Here is a 19,601-nt window from a genome sequence, read left to right on the forward strand (position 1 = left end):
CACGCATCTCGAGTTTTGCGCAGTACGTAACGAGTGCGCAACTGTTTGACCTAGTTGCGGGCTGGTGTATTGTTACATTTGACAATGCAGGGATTTAAAATGACTTTGAATTGGCACATGGATTTGTATAAAACTTAAGTAAGTTTTTCAGACTAGCACACTTGCTGTCCGCCACAAATTCATTCGCTGGTTCCCAATCACTTCCCGCTGGACATGAAGTCTGTCATGCATCAAAATATGACGTTTTTCTAATTTTCTTTCACAACAGGTGAATTGGAACAGCGGTATCCACACTATGCTTTTGACACGCATTCTAACCATCATCCTTCACGGGAGTCATGCGGAAACCTTCGGCCAAACAGCACGATCAGTCTCACAGCGTAACATCGGCTTCCTTTTTGGCAAGCCAACTACACCAACAGCTCTGCACACGCCACAGGAGGGCAACATCGAGGGTCCTCTAAACTAAACCCTTCTCCGGCTGGTGCCTCATCGGGACGAGTGATGAGAGATTCGCTGGAATTTGCACAAACACACACCCGACGTACCCGCAGAAGGTGTACGACGAACGGAAACCGGTTCCTCGTTTCGAGAGACGCGTTTGGGCGCAACCTTCCCCCGGGCGTACCCACGGACGACAGTTTCAAGCCGTAGAGAACCTGGGGGGAGGACTCACCCGTTAGGTACTTTGACAATGACACACGGTCAAGGTGATTGGATGGTTTTGGGGCACACGTCTTTAGGGCGAGTGTGTAAGCCGCACTCGCCCGATGCTAACGATCGTGTATGTCCGTCTAATCGCCAAAAAGGTATCGCCAAGAGGTGTTTGAACCGTACGAAGGTTGCGAAGGGTTACGCTGGGATCTAAGCTGCAGCGTCGTGTAACATTGAGCCTTTTGGTTCCGCTTTAAATGATCCAATGTTTCGCGGATCGGAAGAGATGTCTCGGCGTTTTTGCTCTAATTTACCATCCTTTTTTCAAATATGCTTTGCAGTGTTTCGACGCAAAGAACCAAGAAGTAATGCAATTGAAATGCTAATGATAATGATGGCGAGTCTTGGAGTCCGTTAAGAGTCTGATTGCATTGCAAATCTCCTTGTTTCGTTACTCCCTTCGCTTCACTCATCGTCCACAAGCACAAGAGTTCGTTAGTGAGCCAGTCTATCGCTTCTATAAACGTATCCTCATTCCGTCCAGAACGGAAAGGTGTGTGTGTGTGTGTGTGTGTGTGTGTGTGTGTGTGTGTGTGTGTGTGTTATAAAATTGCCTCATAAACGAACCCTGTCGGTATCATCAGCAACACCGCCAGAGCCTGCATGCAGATAATAAATTTACAAATCACATTCGTGTGCTGATGAGTGCAACATTTAGTTAGTCTCTTCTTGGTCATAGTAAGCCCTCGTCAGCCCGCTACGAGCATACACACAACAAGGGCAATAAAATTTGGCTCCACTGTGTAGCTGGAAAGAGCAACAAACAAGAGCAAACCTAAAAAAAACACACACTTTTTCTGTGCATTTAATTGCACAACTACAGCGCGAAGATAAATTGGTGGGCGAGTGCAGTAAAAATATGATGTACCAGCATGGTATTCTTGTTTGAAGAAGGAGAAGAACTTCTCTCCCACTTGCACTCCTTATATCCAACCATCCCTTTCACTCTCTTGCTACGATTGTCATGTTGAACGGGGCCCCATCGGCGGAAGACCGCTCCTATGGCGCGGTTTTACGATGCCAATAACCGTCGCCGACATGTTGGTGGAAGGAAAGCTGATTTAATTTTCTTCACACGGTTCACCTCTCGTGCTTGGCGCCATGCGAAAGAGGTAAAAACGGCTTGTAATAGAATTTCGAACACCGACCAGTATTGCTGAAGTTGCTGTAGCTCAAGTTCTTGTAGTAAATTTAATTCCATCACTTTCACCGTACGCTCGATACAGCCAGTGACATACACACACACACAAGGTAGCGCGCACGGGTGGCAAACTTTTGTACTGAAATTTACTTTCAACATTGGGGAGCGAGACTCAGCAAAAGCTCAGCGTAAACGAGGCAAGCAAATCAAATTAAACTTTGCACAGTTTGCAAACAAAAACACTATAATACTCGGGACTGTGGACTGTGGTTCTCTTGTGGGGGCAGAAGCGTAGGTTAAAATAAGTTTGTGTTTGCGGAAACTACTAGCATGCTCCAGTGCACTTGATCATAACAATAGGCAAACATATTTTCAGGTGCACCTAAGCGTGCCACTCTTCCTCTTGAAGAACGACGATGTCTTGTTGCTTAGGTTTCGGGCCATCCAATGTCCACGTGACCATCGCCGATGGTCAACCGATTGCATTCATCCGTGCGTTCTGTTGTTCTCAAACCAGGTTTCTTCAAAACTTCTGTGTACAGCTCTACCGCTTCAGATGAAGGGGTCCAATATCGATTCCATCGAAAGTGGAGAACCTCTCTAACTTGTCTGGGTAGAATGTAATGCCGGTAGCATTCATGCTGCCAATCAGAAGTTGCTTGTGAAGTGTTTGCTGAAGCAGAATTCGAACGGCAGCCAATTTCTAAGACTAGCATATTCAGAAAACAGAATACTTCCTGGGACATTACATTGTTCCATCCTGATCTTAGGTTTCTACAGCATAATCTCTGCCCTTATGCTTTGCGAACCAATGCCAGGAAGTTCGATGTTTTTGCGAGCTCCAAAAGTCGCTTGACAACAGTGTGTCCGCGATCAGTGTGTCCTCGAGAGGGTGCGAACCGGTACGCGTGCCAAACGGTGGCTCGCGCCCAAACTCGTCGTAGCAAAAAGTGAAGGCATCGAACTCACTCACGTTTGGGCACACGTGAGAAAATACACATGCTGCCGGCGTGATCAAAATCGCCCCACCGATCCACTACCGCTCCAGGCCCGCCAGTCTCCAGCTCTCGCCAACAGTGCCAAACCGGCGTCGATACAACTCAACCCAGCGCTACTGTTACGTCAGCCCTCGTTCGGTCAGCGCGGTATAAATTGGTTCACCGTTCACCGATCACGGCACAGTTCGGTCGAGTTCTCTGCACAGCGAACAACAGCTCCAACATCTGCAAAGCACCAACAACCATGGCCTTCAAGGTAAGGTGGTGTGCCCGGTGCAGCCCGGTGGTGGTATTTTCGATGCTAACGATTCGTACATTCTTCCCCGTTCGCTCTAGTTTGTCGTGTTCGCCGCTCTGGTGGCTGTTGCCCGCGCTGGATTGATTGCCTCGCCCGCTGTCAGCTATGCCGCTGCGCCGGCCTACGTTGCTGCTGCCCCGGTCGCCAAGGTCGCTTATGCCGCTGCTCCGATCGCCAAGGTCGCGTACGCCGCCCAGCCAGAGGAGTACGACGCGAACCCGCAGTACTCGTTCTCGTACGGCATCTCGGACGCCCTGACCGGAGACTCCAAGTCCCAGCAGGAGTCGCGCAGCGGAGATGTTGTCCAGGGATCGTACTCCGTCGTTGACCCCGATGGCACCAAGCGTACCGTCGAGTACACTGCCGACCCGCACAACGGATTCAACGCTGTCGTCCACCGTGAGCCGCTGGCCGCCAAGACCATCGTCGCTGCTGCCCCGGTCGCCACCAAGGTCATTGCTCAGCCCGCCGTCGCTTATGCCGCCCCGGTAGCCAAGACCATCTCGTACGCCGCCCCGGTAGCCAAGACCATCTCGTACGCCGCTCCGGTCGCCACCAAGACCTACGTGTCGCAGCCGACTCTGTCGTACGCCGCTCCAGTGGCCAAGACCTACGTGTCGCAGCCGGCTCTGTCGTACGCCGCCCCGGCCTACGCTTCCTACCACTAAGCGCCTAAAGACTGTTTGATGTTGACCATGTTATGTTTGACGGAACTGAGATGATATTTATTGTACAGATTTGCAATACACGCTATGGCAAAAACGAGTTGGATCTAGCACAGATCCCTACCTGAAACCTACAATCTTGTGTACGCTTTTTTGTGAGTTAATGTGGCTCTATTCCTTAAAGAGTATAGTAACCAAGTGCTATTCCGGTACGACCTGATCCGGCGACATGTACGATCAGGTTCATCAGCAGTTGCTGGGGCTTTGTTTATGAACTTGCAAAACCGTTTGATGTCGTGTGATAGTAGATTCTGCTCTTCCCATCTGCCCGGCCACTTTCTGTGATTTCCGGACGTTCAGCAAAAGATTAAAGCAACTGTCGCTCAAACGACGAGGAGACGGCCACGAAGCAACGACCAGATGTGGTGTATGTGTGTGTGTGTTTGCAACCCTCAAAACGATTCACCTCGCCTTGTCGCCCAAACTTAAACCGCACGCCACAAAAATATCAGGAACCGGAAATCGCTCAAAACCCTCGTTCGTTCACCCATCGCTGGGGTCGCTTTATCCTTATCGAAAGTACACTCCCGCCGCAAGACCCGCCTAAGACCACCAAATTTTGACACACCACGCGGACGCGGAAGGAAACTCCACCACAAAGGCGCCTGTCGATATCAGTGATTTGTCGCTTTCCAGTTTCCAGTCCACCCGACTTCCAGCTTTACGTTTCTCTCTTCTCATTTGCCACTTCCGCTCGTCATCGTTTCCTGTACGACAGCTCACACACACCCCAAACACGTGGCGTGCTTGCACATGTCGTCCGGCAAAGCGGACCGAAAAAGTGGCACGGCGAACCTCGGGCAACAGGAGCTTCCCCCGAGACGAGATGAGGCAAATTTTTGCGACACTTGATACACGGTATGAATATATTATTGGGCCTCCTTTGCTTTGATTCCCTCGCACAAAAAAAGAACGATTGCTTATTCCCGCCATCGAGAAAGGTGTCAAATCTGTCGCCTTTTTTCCATTGCTGCCCCTCTCGTGAAGGAAAACTCACATCGACGTGACAAATGCAGATTGAATACGCGCGACAACAGTTTTACCGGTGTGGAAAACCGTTTCTCGTTTCCTCTCGCTCATTCAGACCCGTACACGTCGTCCCGAAAGTTCATCCCCAGATTGAAGGGGAGAAAGGTTGACGGACAGTTCATCAGCGGCACTGTGCCAAGGCTTCGGTTGGCGTTCGTGATGGCAGAAGAGGAATCGTAAGCGTTTTGTCACCTGATCGGAGCAGCCCGACCATTAGTGGCTTCATTGTGGGCGCTCGGTTCAACGCGTAAAGTGGCCGCCCATAGATTGATAAAGATGTAAAAAATCCCGCCCCACCGGAAAAGCGTCAGAATTTCAATTACATTTGTTTATATCGATCGAGGGAGCGGGACACCAGCACCACTGGGACGCGGCAGCTGCTGGTGACGGAGCAAAAAGAGCAAACACAGGCTCTCGTCTACCCCTGCAGGACCGACCCGGCTTCATCCCGGGTGACGGAATCCCACTTCCGCTCGCTTCCCGTATTTTTTTTTTTTCGATGGTGTGTGGAAAACTTCAATCAATGTTACCGATTTTTTGGTTACGCTCGAAGAATCGACAAACGAAGAATACCAGCAAACAAACGACACAGTGCACTGCTACGTGGGGACAGGTTGGGTTTGGGAAGGGAAGGTGTGCGTAGGATCCATTTTCCGACCCGTGGCGTTCGCGGGGAAAGGCCCGCGAATCAACAAATCGAGGTAAATCGAGAAAATTGAATTTGTGTTTGGATTACAAATCACAATTTCGCTCCTTGCACCGCGCCGCGCGCTTCGAGAGGTTGCGCATGTAAAAACGGGTCCGCGAATTTACGACCCAACCCCACACGTCCACGTACACGGGCAAGGGAAGGGACGGGCGACAAAATTGCAATGCACGCAGCGGTGTTGATTGCTGCGTGATCAGAAGCGAGTGTAAGCGCGGCCCTGTTGTAGCCTAACAATCAGTACTTCCGGCTGGCTAGCGCAAACAAAGTACCGAACAGTTGTACCAATGGCAACACCGTTCAATCGCGCAGAAGTATGGTTGTTTAAATGTGTAAATAATCCGTGTGTTCATCAATGCAAGTGAATAATTTGTATGAGTTGGAGCAACAACAAAAAAAAAGAATACATAAAAAAGCATTCCCACCCGGAAAATGTCCTACACCTCAAAGCCATGCGGTGCGTGCGTGTGTGTGTGTTTGTGAAGCATAATTGTGTAGCTGCTTGTGTGTTGTACATATCCTTCCCAACAGCCCCACAGCACGCCCGTTACCAACGTACCCCAGAATCTTTATCCTCTCCCCAAACCAGACAAACGCAAACACACTGTCGACAATTAATGAACTACAAACACCTACAAACCAGGTTGGCTATTGGGCGATGCTGTAGGGTTTCGAGATCTCACAAATTAGCTGCCCGAAACAAATATCAATTACGCACACCACCGCTAGCTGATGACACCATTAATTCCTTTTCAGTGTGTGTGTGTGTGTGTCACTTTCCCCAGCGATACTGTCAGTGAAGATGAATGGACCACCGCGGGGAAGACCGATGGGCCGATGATCCTTGTCACGGAGTCGTTCGAGCCAGCAGTTCCAAGCGGCGTGTGGTTTGCTTGCTGGATTTGGTCGTTGCTGGGGATGGCGTGAGGCCACCATCATCTTTCCACGGCCGCCCATTAGCCCCCGCGCCCGTTGCGATCGCACTAAGTGGGCTGGTGTGAAATTGATTGCGGATAATGACTGCCGGGGATTCGAATTACGTGGCGCCCACTTTACGTGCCCACAACATTCAGGATAACGCACTCGGGTCGAAGCTGCCCGGGAGCTGTTACACACACACACACACACATGCATGCATGACCATCGCATCATCATTTATCCGGAAGGTACTCAAATAGCCCGTGCGCCCATCTTCCCGCTCCGTTTTTCCGGCGATTGGGAAGTGTTAATCTTCTCGCCAAACGAACGCCAATCATTGTACATACACACACACAAACACATCTAAAGTCGGATGCACATAGGCCAGGATATTCGAACCGATGTGTGTAGTGTAGAAAGCACACAACTGCAACAACAACAACAAACTAGTAGAGAGTGTAAAACGAGAAAACTGAGATCGAGCTATTTTTATCATTCCTTTTTCATCCACCACATTTCAATAGTCACCAATACTAGGTGATTTTTCATCGACATTTCCCCACCCCGGCCCGAACCAATGGCAGTGCGTGTTTGTGGTAGGTTTTCGATTTCAATTCCCCCATCGGCAGGATGCTGTTTTGTTGTAAAATACAGGCTTCTCTTTTGTTTCTCCACACGTTTGTTCGCCGATTGATAGGTTGTGTTTTCCCGCCTTCTCTTATTCTCACCCTCTCTCTCTCTCTCTCTCTCTCTCTCTCTCTCTCTCTCTCTCTCTCTCTCTCTCTCTCTCTCTCTCTCTCTCTCTCTCTCTCTCTCTCTCTCTCTCTCTCTTGATCACTGTAAAACGGATATCCATTCTATTAGTTTTGATGAGAAATCTGTAAAGTAAACATCGCTACCGATTAAACGGCACGTTGCTGTGCGCCCCCACGCAATCGATGGGCAGGGATTCATTTGTATGAATGGGGAATTTCAATCTCTCTCCTCAAAGCCCTCTTTTTTCTGTTTTTCAATCATGTAGTCGTGCATGGAAAATAAGCCCCTTAATCAAAATCGAACAAAAATGCATGTTTGTGTGTGTTTTTTTATTGTTATTACACCCAAAATCAACATCCCCCAACTCTGTACAGCGCATTTACCTCTACTAAGTAACGCTCTGTGTTTGTGTAATAAATTCCCACACCCATTATGATTCGCTTGGAAGCAACATACACATTTAACTCACCAACCCCGGCCAATAGCTTCAACATCGGTGCGGTTTGCGTAACGTTTAATGCACCCTTGAACAACTGGCTGACTGGCTTAAGTGGTGGCCGTATCTTCCGCATGGTGCATCTTCGCCTATCTGAGGGGGTAGTTGGATTTGCAACCGGGAACACAGCTCATTCGACAGGAACTGGCTTATGATCAGCATCTGCAACAAACACACAACCGCTTCGACTAAACGCATCACGCAACGGCATTCGAAGACCACCCAGGCCATCAATGCGGAGACGGAGACCATCTAGACAAATTATGATCACACACACACACACACACACACAAGCGGGCGAACAGGGAAATAGAGGCGGAAAAACAAGATCAATTCTGGGCTGGGTCCAATGGGTTCATCACAACATCTGCTCTGCAGCATTTGCTGGAAAATGGCTGAAGGAATTCAATTTTCCCCATTCTCATAAACATTCGGACGAGCAGGCAGGCGGATTCCATTCATTCATTTTGTGCCATACGATCCCTTTTGCTTGGGATTGCGTGAAGTTCTCGGAATGTGCGTAGGGAAATTCCGACGAAAACAGTACAGCCAATCGCTTCGATCTGGATTAGATCAACAACGCTGGAGTTAGTTTTTGGACTTTGGGCTCAGAAGCTGGAATGTTGGAGTGAAAGACTTGGCTTTTATATTTAAAAAAATGCACAAAAACTTCTTTTATTCAATGCTGAACAGTGCGTAAATTAAAACGAACGAAATGATTGAAGCAGTTTCTGCAATGCTTCCTGCACGGCATTATCACAATGCAATGATGTCATAAGCTTTTAAGTGTACCCTTTGGCTTTGTCCATTTTCTTCCATTGTCGAGACATTTTTCTCTGAAATTGCAACACAACTGCATGTAATGCAGCCCCTTCACAAACATGACTGTCGGGTTCTTTTTTTTTGTTGCCGTGCCGAAATAAAATCATACACTATGGAGCCAAACCCCAGACCGTGTGTTTACAAGTTTCGGGTACGCGCACTGCACAAAAATGCATCTCGCCGAAAGGATCAGATTGCACTTTTATAATCACACGAAAAAGTTTGCTCCGCTCCCTCCGTTCTTGCCCGTGTCGGTACAGTCGTTCTGGGGGATGCTGGGACGAGTTTTTGTGCTTGATGCCGCTCCTTGCCGCAACACGCAACACTGAAGATGATGACGTTGTCGTTTTCGTCGCAGTCATCAACCCCGCGCGGGCTCGTCGTTTGGCGTATTCTTTACGCCGTTCTGGCCATCCAAAGCCTTTCGCGCTTGCCGAGAGCTAATGACTTTATTTTATTATGCAACGCGCAATGACGGCAATGTTGGAGTCCACTGAACCAACCGTGGCGGGGCAGACCTCCACTGCGGGCAGAACCAATGCGTCAATCGGCGTCACAGAGTGCACGCCGGCGTCCGGCTTGTGTGAATGGTGTGCCCATAAAACGAGAACCGTACACCGATGCACGCGGACACTAGGCAGCAGCTCGATAGATACTGTCCCGTTTTAGATACCGGCTAGGGGACCATCCAGCACAGACAACGTGGACGTGGATGATGATTCTGGGCTTATTTATGCATTTCTATGATTAACTCGACACAGGGGCTAGTCGCGCCAGCCAGCCGACAGAGCGTGCATGATGGGAGAACAGGAATATCCAGTGCGACTCTCCGACTCTGCCGCTGCACCGTGAAACGACTTGCGCGTAGTTCCTCAGTTCGCGTATGAAAGCGGAATAGCATCCGCGAATAGACGAGGATCCGAGGAGAATAATTGAATTACGAATCCAAGGGAGAAAGCAAAGGGGTTTTTTTTTCTTGCTAACAATATTACACACATTTATACATCAAACAGAATCGGATTGATGAGAGTCTTTCGTCGCGCGAAGTCATAAGCTGGCTCCCATGTTACGACAGTGTCCTGCGCCAGGGTTGAGCAGAACGCGTACACGCGACACACTGTTTGTTATCGTTATTAAAAGCACACATTTGCGAAATGATGCGAGTTTTAAAGGATTTATATCTAATTGAAAAGCACATGCTTCTCGTTCGTTTTAGCCTCCCATAAATTCTAAAACACGTGTACCCGTTCGTCTGGACGTGGGTTTGTGCTGCCTGCAGCCTTCCCATTCGCTGGCTCGATAGCACGCGATCATGCAACAAGACAGAAAAAAGAACCTCCAATGTAACACATAAGCTTCCAAACGGTTCTTGATTTCCCATCTTGCCCTCGCGATTTAACGACAACAGCAAACAGCACAAAACCTACCCAGTAAACAATGCATACGAAATGCACGACTTCTCCAAACTTCATCGACAAACCGCATCGGTCCACCGGCAAGCACTACAAACATACTCTCACACACATACACACACTACTCCTTCCAGTGTGCGTCCCTCCCCAGATCGAACTTTATGCCGAACGTTATGCAAATAATAATCAGCGCAAAGACGCGGACGACGCGATGATGCTGCTGCTGGAAAGACCACGGCAGAACCACGGCCACGGCAATAAAATCAAACGATCAACAAAGAAACAATACACCATAATCAAAACAAAAACCCCCCCGGAACGAACCCCCCCCCCCTTCTTTCCCCCATGATTCTGGCAAACCACTGGCGAAATCTTCCGCAAGCGAGAAGAGGGAGTTCTGTTCAATCTGGTACTTCCCGGGCGACTCCAGCACGGCTTGGCTGTTGTTTGTTTTCCGGCTTTCGCCTGTACGAAAGAGTGGAGCACTGGAAACGGGCAATGAAAATAATCAAACTGCCCGTATGCATGGAAAAACCACCCCATCACATCCCTGTGGCGAGCGGCATCCCGATGCCTGACCCGGGGAGAGGAAACCTGGCCACGCCGGAACTGTATTACACGCCACCCGTACACCGTTGGGGCAAGAAAAGATCCTCCTAATGCACCGTGTGTTTGTGTACCTTTCCAAAGGGCTTGAGGGTTTTTTTTTTTGCTTTACTTGTGCTGTGTTTGCCATGGTTTGATTTTCGGAAAATAAATTGAGAAAAAGAGTGCAACAACAAGTGAAACAGCACACCACCAGCAACAGCCACACAAAAAATGATTTATAAACATGAGCGTGCACCTTCCAAGTGGCTTTTGGTTCGTTGATCGTTCTTTTCGCTATCGCTTAGATGTTGGTATATTATCGTAAATCGTATCTCGCTGTACCGGTATTTCCACTGCCAATGAAGCGATGGAGCAGCGATAATAGAAAAAAAACATCGGGCGATTAGCACTATAATTTGAACAGAGTTCGGTTCATATACATGTGCATGATTCGGGGGCCAAATTTATCGCGCACCATCATCCGGCGATCTTCTGCCGCACCGTGGCTCTGTGGATTTATTTATTGGCTGTGAAAAGCATTTACCGAAAGCGAGACGGTTGTTGAATTGAAATATTACACTTATTCACACTGGCCACCGGCATGCTGACATTGATGAGTGCATGAGTGCGCGGCAGGTACGAGGCATGGTCCCCAGGTCTCAGACTTTTCCTCCACACAATCCACGCAGCAGCTTCGAGAGCTGGCTGGTTGGTGTTTTGTCCCGCCGCTCGGTGTTCTCTACTCTCCCGATCTACACCGGGCGATTCCATGAATCAGCACCGAAATGGTTCCCCCACTAACGATAAATGCCCGGACCCGGGGCTTGTTAGAAGCGATTGCCCGGTCAAAAGCCCTTGTGCTGCCGCAGTCCGGACCTCGGTGTGCGCTCACACTGGAGAAGCCGAAATCTCTACTCCGCACGTGGGACGCAAACACCGTACGGGCGATAGATCTTGAGCCTCGCCTAATCCGGCCCTATCTGTCACATCGATGCTAACGGTGGTGTTCCCTTCTTTCCTCTGTCGCTCGTTCCGATAGTGCTCGGGAAGAGGTACGGGCACGGCATGGGGGAGAGAATAATGAGTCCCTTCTTTTGGGTTGACCCGATGAAACAAATCACCTCTTGGTGATTTGCCCGTAGCCCCGTGGCATGCAGCACAGCACACGGCGTTCTCGCTCGGCTAGTTGAAAGTGTTTACACACTCGCTTATCTGTAGCGACATCTGTTGCACGAGGCCCTCCGCCGGTCGCTTGGGCGTTGGGATAATGGGTTAAGAAGAAACATTTATCTTAACCCGTTTGCTATCGTTTTGTTTTCCGGCGCGACCCAAGTTCTTGTCCGTTCTGGTGGCTTTCGATGATTTTACATTTATTTTTCCGCGTACACATCTCTCACTGTCTTGTTCGAACGCGTCCAACCTGGTAGCGCAAACACTTTCACTCTCATTTCGACTGGACGTACATGAGGCAGAGCTTTTTCTGTCAGCGTTCCAGAGCGTCACGATGCGTCTGTACGATCCGGAAAAGAGGATTAGCACCCTTCCGAAACTGCCGGTGCGGTTACCGGTTAACCCCCAAACTGTACCGCGTAACATGCTGTGAGGGTAGTTAAGCGCGTGAGGATGTGAAATTAATCTGTTCTGGAAGCTTCCGAGCTGCACACGGTGCTGCACATTGTTCCGCCAGCAAAGCCAAACCCCACCCCAGGGAGGAACCACAAAAGCCCGAAACGAGAGGATTTACCGTTGCCTTGGACGTACCAAACCAAACGCTCCGCAAAAACCAACCGCTCCAGCCACGCAAAGCTGGAAGGATGTGGTAAGGGCCGTGTGGGAAAATGGGTTTCCTTTTAGCTCGTTCACACACACATACGTTGGCCTCCTGCCCCAATCAAGACTGTTGCGTGTGAGCAGCTTCGGTGTTGGATCCACTCCGTTGGATGGCCGTTTCCTTGCCCGGGTTTCTCAACGTTTCGCTGCAGCTCGCACCCATTTTTTGACAGTTGGGTGTTTCCAAACGGCAGACCAGAAGGCCACGGGTAAATGTTGACTTACTGTCCAATGTGCAGTGCAGTTCCATAAGCACTCGCAACGTTGAGGATCATTGAACCAACGCGTTTTTTTTTTTTTGTTCAGCCAAAATCTTTAAGACACAGCTAGTATGACACAACTGCGGTGCGAGTGTTGCTAAAGGGTGATGCTGCAGACCCAAAGCAGACACACCAAAAGGGCTAACCCAAGGACCGTTAGACGTAAGGTTCATGTTTGCAGAAGCTCAATATTGACTCTCGAAATCTGGTGAAACTGATTTCGGTGATGGGTGTCGTCGTCGGTTTTTTTCTCTTCCCTTTATTCCTTCATTTCTCATGTTGCTGCTCGTAAGAGCGCAAGATTATGTCCATAAAGACACACATGTGCACACACACACACAACTCGGTCAATGATAATTTGTAGACCCTATCCCTTTTTTGGACGCGCCGGAGCTACCGTCTGACGTCACGCATGTGTGACCGATGGTAATATGCTGTGTAAATTGAACGCACACTGTTCGTCTTCGGCCTTCGCGCGATGCACCGCCACATCGCGGTGTCATCGTCGGCCGGGGCCACATTTTCTTTTCATTACCGCTCAACCCATTCCAGCCGATGTCGCCATCATCCCGGGGAGCTCTCCCCGTTGCACTCCTTTAGAAACACACTTTGCATACGGCAACGAGTGTGTCTTGTTTTTTTTTTTTTTGGGATGCTTGTTGCACTGTTTGGGTTTTCTGTTTGACATGCGTTTACAACTCGATCTCTATGGGCCGATCAACCGAAGGCACATCTGTTCCCTTGCACACCGTGCAACCGTCAGTGACACTTTCTTTTTTGACGTTAAGGTGATGAGACGTCTCGATCATGGGGACAATCACAGCGCGCGTTAGATAATCGATTTCACGAAGAATACGCTAACGGCCAGCGAAGTCGGGAAATAATTGCCTCGGCGACGATCAAAAGTGGACCGGCGCCCGGAGTTCAACAGACCTCAAGACCTTGGCATTTAGCTCCAAATGTAACTATAAAATACCAACCTAATGACGACAGTTTTTGCGCCTAGACAAACGTTTATTTCCCCATTTGCTTCGGCAAACAACGCGGGCTACCCAAAACGATAATGGCAAATTCATCATCCACTGTGTCACTTCGGCAGGCATCTGCATTTCTGCCGGACCCGCACTACTCCAAACAATTTATGAAGCTCATGTGTGTGTGTGTGTTTTTTTGGGACTTCTTTTTCTCGGACTTGTTGCCTGCGTTTCAAGCAGAAGCGTTTCTAAAAAGCCATTCGGGCCGTTAGAAACACACCGCCAGTAGACACAATTCCCACCGGACGCCTCTTACAACAGGAAATGCATTCTAGAGTGTCATGATATATGTGAAGCGCCCGCTGGAACTTCTACTTCTACGTCCACAGCCGCCCTCTGTCCGACCGACACCCGTCGAACACATGTTGTTAATTAAGAATTCCAAGTATTCACCAAACTTTGCTAGCTAGCAATAGCTTTGCGAACGGCCAGCTCGAGGCCCGGGCTAATGGACGACCCACGGGATGCCTCCTCTAGAATGCGTCCATTGTTGCGGGGTTTGTGTACACGCTGGCGTGCCTTTTACCCGTTTGCAAACACACGGAGGCCGCGGGATGCAAAAAGAAAAACGCGTGCGCTCGCGAAAAGGCAACAAAAACCACCGACCGTGGGTTCATAATCGCCCCGGAGGCTGCACTTTTCATGGGTCTTTCGCACCGACCGAGAGCCGTGGCTTCTCCTTCCGTGGGTGCCACGGGTTTTGGTGTCCTGCGGAGATTTGTGTAATGTCTTTGTATTCCGAGTGTGTGTCTGTGTGCTTTTTCGGTTAGTGAGTGACCCGTTTTTCCGCGGGCTCCGGGCATACGCAATCTTGGGACTTTGGGACATTTAGGACTTACTCCTACCTCTCCCGTGCCTATGCGAACGCGCACAGAATGTCACTGAGGGCGAAATGTACACGTGTGTGTGTGTGTGTGTGTGTGTGTTTTAGGTTTGCCGTTGGCATTAGCATAGTGTCGTGTTGCCTCCCCCATCCCCATCCGCCCGCCTGCCAAAACACAATACTTCCGATCTCGTCTTCTGGGAAGGGACTGTGTGGACTATCTTGTTTGAAGTAGCTGCCACGGGCAGAACCTTTTTGGAGCGCTCGCTGCCACAGTTTGTTCGCCTTTGTGCAGGGCCCATCCGTCCCTGCCGGGCCCGGCAGTATGTGTGTAGGATAAAATATGCATAAAATGCTGAAACCTAGCATCCCGAGGGCCGCTTTGGCAAGCAAGCAGCCAGGCCCGGGCAGCGCGTCAAAAAGCGCTGCTACTTTGAATGAAGTGTTCCTCGCCAAACCCGGGACCAACCTGCTCAGGCTTTCCCCGAGCAATGCGCTAATAGCGTGCCCAGACCCTTTGGCGGTACCATCGATGGTCGGTTAGCGTTAGGAAGCCCCGTTTTGCGACATTCGCCCTGCGGTTTGTGCTGGGCTTTGTTTTTGGGTTTTGCGTGAGCATGTGTCTTCGTTCGACGGCCTGCCTGTGCGACCAAGGGACCGCTACCGCACGGGGCTGAGGTCGTGACGTCCGGTGGTTTCAGGGAAAGCGAGGAAGCTACAATTGACGTGATTCATGAGTATGAAGCTTGCCTCTATCCACTTCCTTGTGCCTGTATTTGGTGCTAGAGGTTGGCTAGCAGGTTTCTTCCAACCTGTTCCAACACGCCTCGTCTTCGCTACAATCTATGTTTGGTTTGTTTCATTCATCAACTGCACCCAGGCAGACGCAGTACAATCAATGTAAGCAAAACTGGACTCGTTAAAGCAGGCAATTGCTTCACTCACGCCCCACAGAAAAAAAACGCTCGCTGCCCTTGTCCCACTCTCGTAGGGCTTCTGAAGTGTTAGGGGGTTTTGTTTTTCTTTCTATTTCGGCCGGAAAACCGCAGCTTCAGCCGGAAACCACGCATCATATACGCGCGCGCTCTGCCTGTGTGCTGAGCATCGACACGTTCTTACAAACCAGAATAGCTTACCTTAGCACCGATCAATTAACACTTTCTAGTACAGCAAGATTGTATACGATCTTTGCTATTGATGTTTTAGCGAGCCAATAGAGGATGACGGGCAGACGGGATAGGGCAGCGCACGGTAACAGCTAATTGAAATCCCTGGAATTGTGCAACCTTTCTCCAGTACAAACGGAACCGCCACTGCCGGGGGTTTTAAACACCTTTCTCTCAGTGAGCAGATCGATTGCAAAACCGACACTGCTCGACTGATGTTTTTTTGGAAATTATGAGTCTGTTTTATGCGCAGAAAACATTATCCCTTAAGAGTGTACATGAAATGGTTTGTTTATGCAATTGGAATATCTATTTTGTTCATTTTATATTCCACTGTCAGAAATAAGCAAAACTGGTCATTCTAAATATTTCATTTCCTCGTATTGATTCAGATTACTGAGGTTATAACAACATCTGTGATCAATGTGTCTTATTCTAATGCTCAAAATTATTCATACTTCATTTCACTCCAACTTCACCCCTTAAAAACATCAACCATAGCTCGTTTGTTTCAAATCACTTGCCAAAGTCACCACCAAACTCAAGCCCACCCAAAGTGCACGTTTGACTTTTGTCCTCCAATTCTTGCGAAATTAAAAACCGAACATCTTCGCCGCGCAACTCTCCCACCGGACTGCAAGCACCGAGTTGCGGTGACTGCAAACTTCTTCAATTTAAAATTTCCAAAATTCCAAATTTCAAATTGATCTCCCCGACACAGCTGTGTATGTGTGTGTGTTTGGCGCAGTTTGTCGCTTCTTCCCGGATGAAACCGTTCCGTGCACTACCATCCCTTGTTCCCCGGTGGTCAGCAGCTTCGGATGTGGTTGCGGTTTTCAGTTTTGTGGTCGAACACAGCCACCGAACTTCCTTACCCATACCCATACGCTTCCTTCCCGCGAAGATTACCCATCGCGCACGGACCTGTGTTCCTGTTACCGAAAACAACTGCCACCTTTGCCGGAGCTGGCGAAGGTTGGAAGCCAAGCTGATTCCAAAACAATTACCGAAGGCAATCCCAACAAATTGGCCACCGGATCAAAGCGGTAAATCTCGAGCTAAATCCTTCTCGGGTTCGATGCCGCCACACAGCACACAGCGTACGTACAGCGGCAGGTTCCCCTAGGGGGGTCCACCCGGGACAATCTAGCTTGCCGCGCTGTGCCAACTGAAGGGATGTTGTGTTGCAACTTGCCACACCACGCGAGTAGCTGTAATGTGTTTCTTCGGCGGGCGATGATTGTTTACTAGCAAACAGTGCCCGAACCGGAGGGAAGGTTTTAACTTCGCTGATGTTGTTGTTTGGAGCAAAGCTTTCGATATTACTTCCCAGAACCATGTGTGTGTGTCTGTGTGGGTGGGAGTCGGAAGCAACGATGCCGCGGTAGAACAGCAAAGAAATAAGCTCCCGTACCACGTCAAGACACGCGTCATCCAAGTCGCGCGCTACCGAAAGGCTTATGGATTTATGATGATGAGACTCTGTGCAGCATTGGAACTTCGCTGGAACCGGATCTGCCCTGCCGGATCTGCCGTGCCGTTTTGCAAATTAACTTATAATATGTGAGTGTGTATATGTGTGTGGGAGAGTTGTGCGAAATAAAGTCAATTCCAACCTGAGGCCGAATCATTTAAATCATTTGCGACCGTTCTTTTCTGGTTTCTCAGGACCAACGAAATCCTGCCCAATGTAGCGCACACTGTTGTCGTAAAATTAAGATTTAAAAACGATCGAACATGGACCATAAATCTGGACGCGGAGCATCAACTATGAAGCGTTTGTGCTGCCGTTTATGCTATTTTTTGTGGCGTGGCTTCTTGTTGAGAGATGCAAAGAGCTACTCCTCGCGCTACCGCGAAGCAACGGAAAGTCATTAAAGCTGCCCCAATCGGCTGGCGGGTTGATTAGGAAAAGGTTGCCCCACCGAAGTCGTCTGCCGAAAGCGAACTACGAGAATGCCGCGGAATGAACAAATGGATAAGAAAACGGAACATCATCTTGCAGAAATAAAGACGCGCTGCAAACGGTGGTATGCGTTCACGTTCCAGGGAATCCTGGAGCAGAACGCACACAGACACACACGGAGGCCAACAGACCGACCACCGTCACGGCCTGCACCAACAACGTCAGTGGACGGGGAACAAGCGCATAATAAAAAAAAGGAATCACAATAAAAAAAATCCCCCACACCCGAGATACGATTAATCGTCGACAGGCAGTTAACATTCTCCTCACTTTTACTGTTTCCGAAAGTGATGTTCTTAAGACTTCTTTTTCTACCCTTGCATCTTGTGTCCAGCCCTTTGGACATCTTCTCGCATGGGCTTTGCAGTAAATGACGTAGAATGGGGAGGGGGACGTAAAAAAACATGAAGCCCACTTACCTTCTTCGCACGATCCCTGAGAAGAGATGCTGCCTTAGCACTTGGCGTGATTGTAGCAAACGATCGCCTGACACTACACCCCGCACAGAGGAATATGCACGCAGGCAACGCACTAAGAGGAGCCTGTGCACTGTCACTGGCACTGTCTGATCACTGTAAATCCACTATTCACACACAAACGAATCACACAAAAACACACATACACACGGGAAATGCATCCGATAATCCACGCTAAACAAGGCTTCGCGCAATTGCGCACCGAAACTTAGCCTCACACGCACTTGCCGCTGTTACACTGCAATTGGAAGGGTAGAAGAAAAAAAAAACAAATGCAAACAAAAATTACAACACTTCAAGGCAGAGAGCACCACACCGGCGATCAGACACTTGCACAAGAATCACACTCGATCTTCGCCCGCTTCTTGCTCGTGTTCCTCTGCCAACCGGGCGCTGGCGGACAAATTGCAGACCCGCAACGTACTTGCTGCCCTGTCACTGGCACCGAGATAAACCATTTAGTCGCTTCCCGCCAGAATCACTGCAGCCGAAGGTTATTTTTTTTTGTTCAGTTTTGTCCAAAACGCAAAAGAAAAACGGCAAAAGTGCAGAAGGCCCCAAACTCCCCGAGGAAAGGGCAAGATAAAGAACGCTAAGCTGCGCTAGGGCCAGAATCTTCTTCACTTTAAGCCCCAGGACACGCACACACACGCTAGTGATGTGCTGTGGCGATCGTCTTGGAGCGGGCAGCAAACACGACGAACAACCGACGACCTAAAACGCAAAACGCATCCCCAAACACACAATGCTTTTGGGGGACCAGCCCGGCCCTCAAATGATAGTAATTTTCAATCCAACCCGTTACAGTCCTTGCCCTTGGGCGGGACGTGGCCGCGGCGGGGCTTCACAGATAAAACACAGAATTAAAAAGCGTGGAAGGAAATTGGCTAAAACAGGGAAGCAAAGGAGCAGGAACTAAGGAGTACGATCAAAACGTCGAACACTTTTTAATCTCCACTGCACAGGCCGGAATCTCGTGAGCTTGCCAAACGGTCAGTATTGATCGAAACACACACGCAAAGCACAATCCTTTTGTTTTTCTAAGAAAAGTTTAACTTGCTTCCGTACTTTAACCCAAACAAGAAGATGTAAAAAGACGCTCCACTCATAACGCAATTAATTTGCAAGCAATTGCTCCTAATGTTCGTCAACCAACATCAAAGATCACCCCGCCGTCCGTTTAAACAGATCCTTAAGAACACACACTCACACACACACACACGTAGAATGTAACGATCCAGCATAAAAGTGTCCGGGACGCGCCAAGAAGAACCGAGAGAAGTAGTACCGTGTGGTGCGCGTACTGTACGTCTTGAGCGCAACGCTTCGACTGGCCACCGTGGTCGTGCTCGAAGGAGGAAAAACCGTTTTCAAACCGGGCCGCGCTGGGACCGTCGACAGCCCCTAACCCGACGCACTGAACTGAACTGAACCACCGACACA

At 49.4% G+C, this 19,601-nt stretch overlaps 2 protein-coding genes across 7 annotated transcripts in view; one reads left to right on the forward strand and one right to left on the reverse strand.

Annotated features, from left to right (window-relative positions):
• The window catches only part of LOC121590214 (papilin), a 66,623-nt gene extending 47,022 nt beyond the window's left edge, over positions 1–19,601 (reverse strand). For 2 of the 6 annotated variants that reach the window (XM_041909685.1, XM_041909679.1), the window contains exons 1-2: positions 19,369–19,601; positions 18,102–18,396 (exon numbers count right to left, since the gene is read on the reverse strand). The gene's annotated coding sequence lies outside the window, so the exon portion shown is untranslated. Of the gene's footprint in view, positions 1–18,101; positions 18,397–19,314 lie in introns of all 6 variants that reach the window. The other 4 variants (XM_041909683.1, XM_041909682.1, XM_041909680.1 and 1 more) reach the window with 4 other exon arrangements.
• LOC121590219 (cuticle protein-like) lies at positions 3,016–3,946 on the forward strand. Its single transcript, XM_041909691.1, has 2 exons — positions 3,016–3,109; positions 3,190–3,946. Exons 1-2 carry the CDS (start codon positions 3,098–3,100, stop codon positions 3,817–3,819), a joined length of 642 nt encoding a protein of 213 aa, XP_041765625.1. The 5' UTR covers positions 3,016–3,097; the 3' UTR covers positions 3,820–3,946.

This window comes from Anopheles merus, chromosome 2R (assembly GCF_017562075.2).
Source record: "Anopheles merus strain MAF chromosome 2R, AmerM5.1, whole genome shotgun sequence".
Taxonomy (NCBI): Eukaryota; Metazoa; Arthropoda; class Insecta; order Diptera; family Culicidae; genus Anopheles; species Anopheles merus.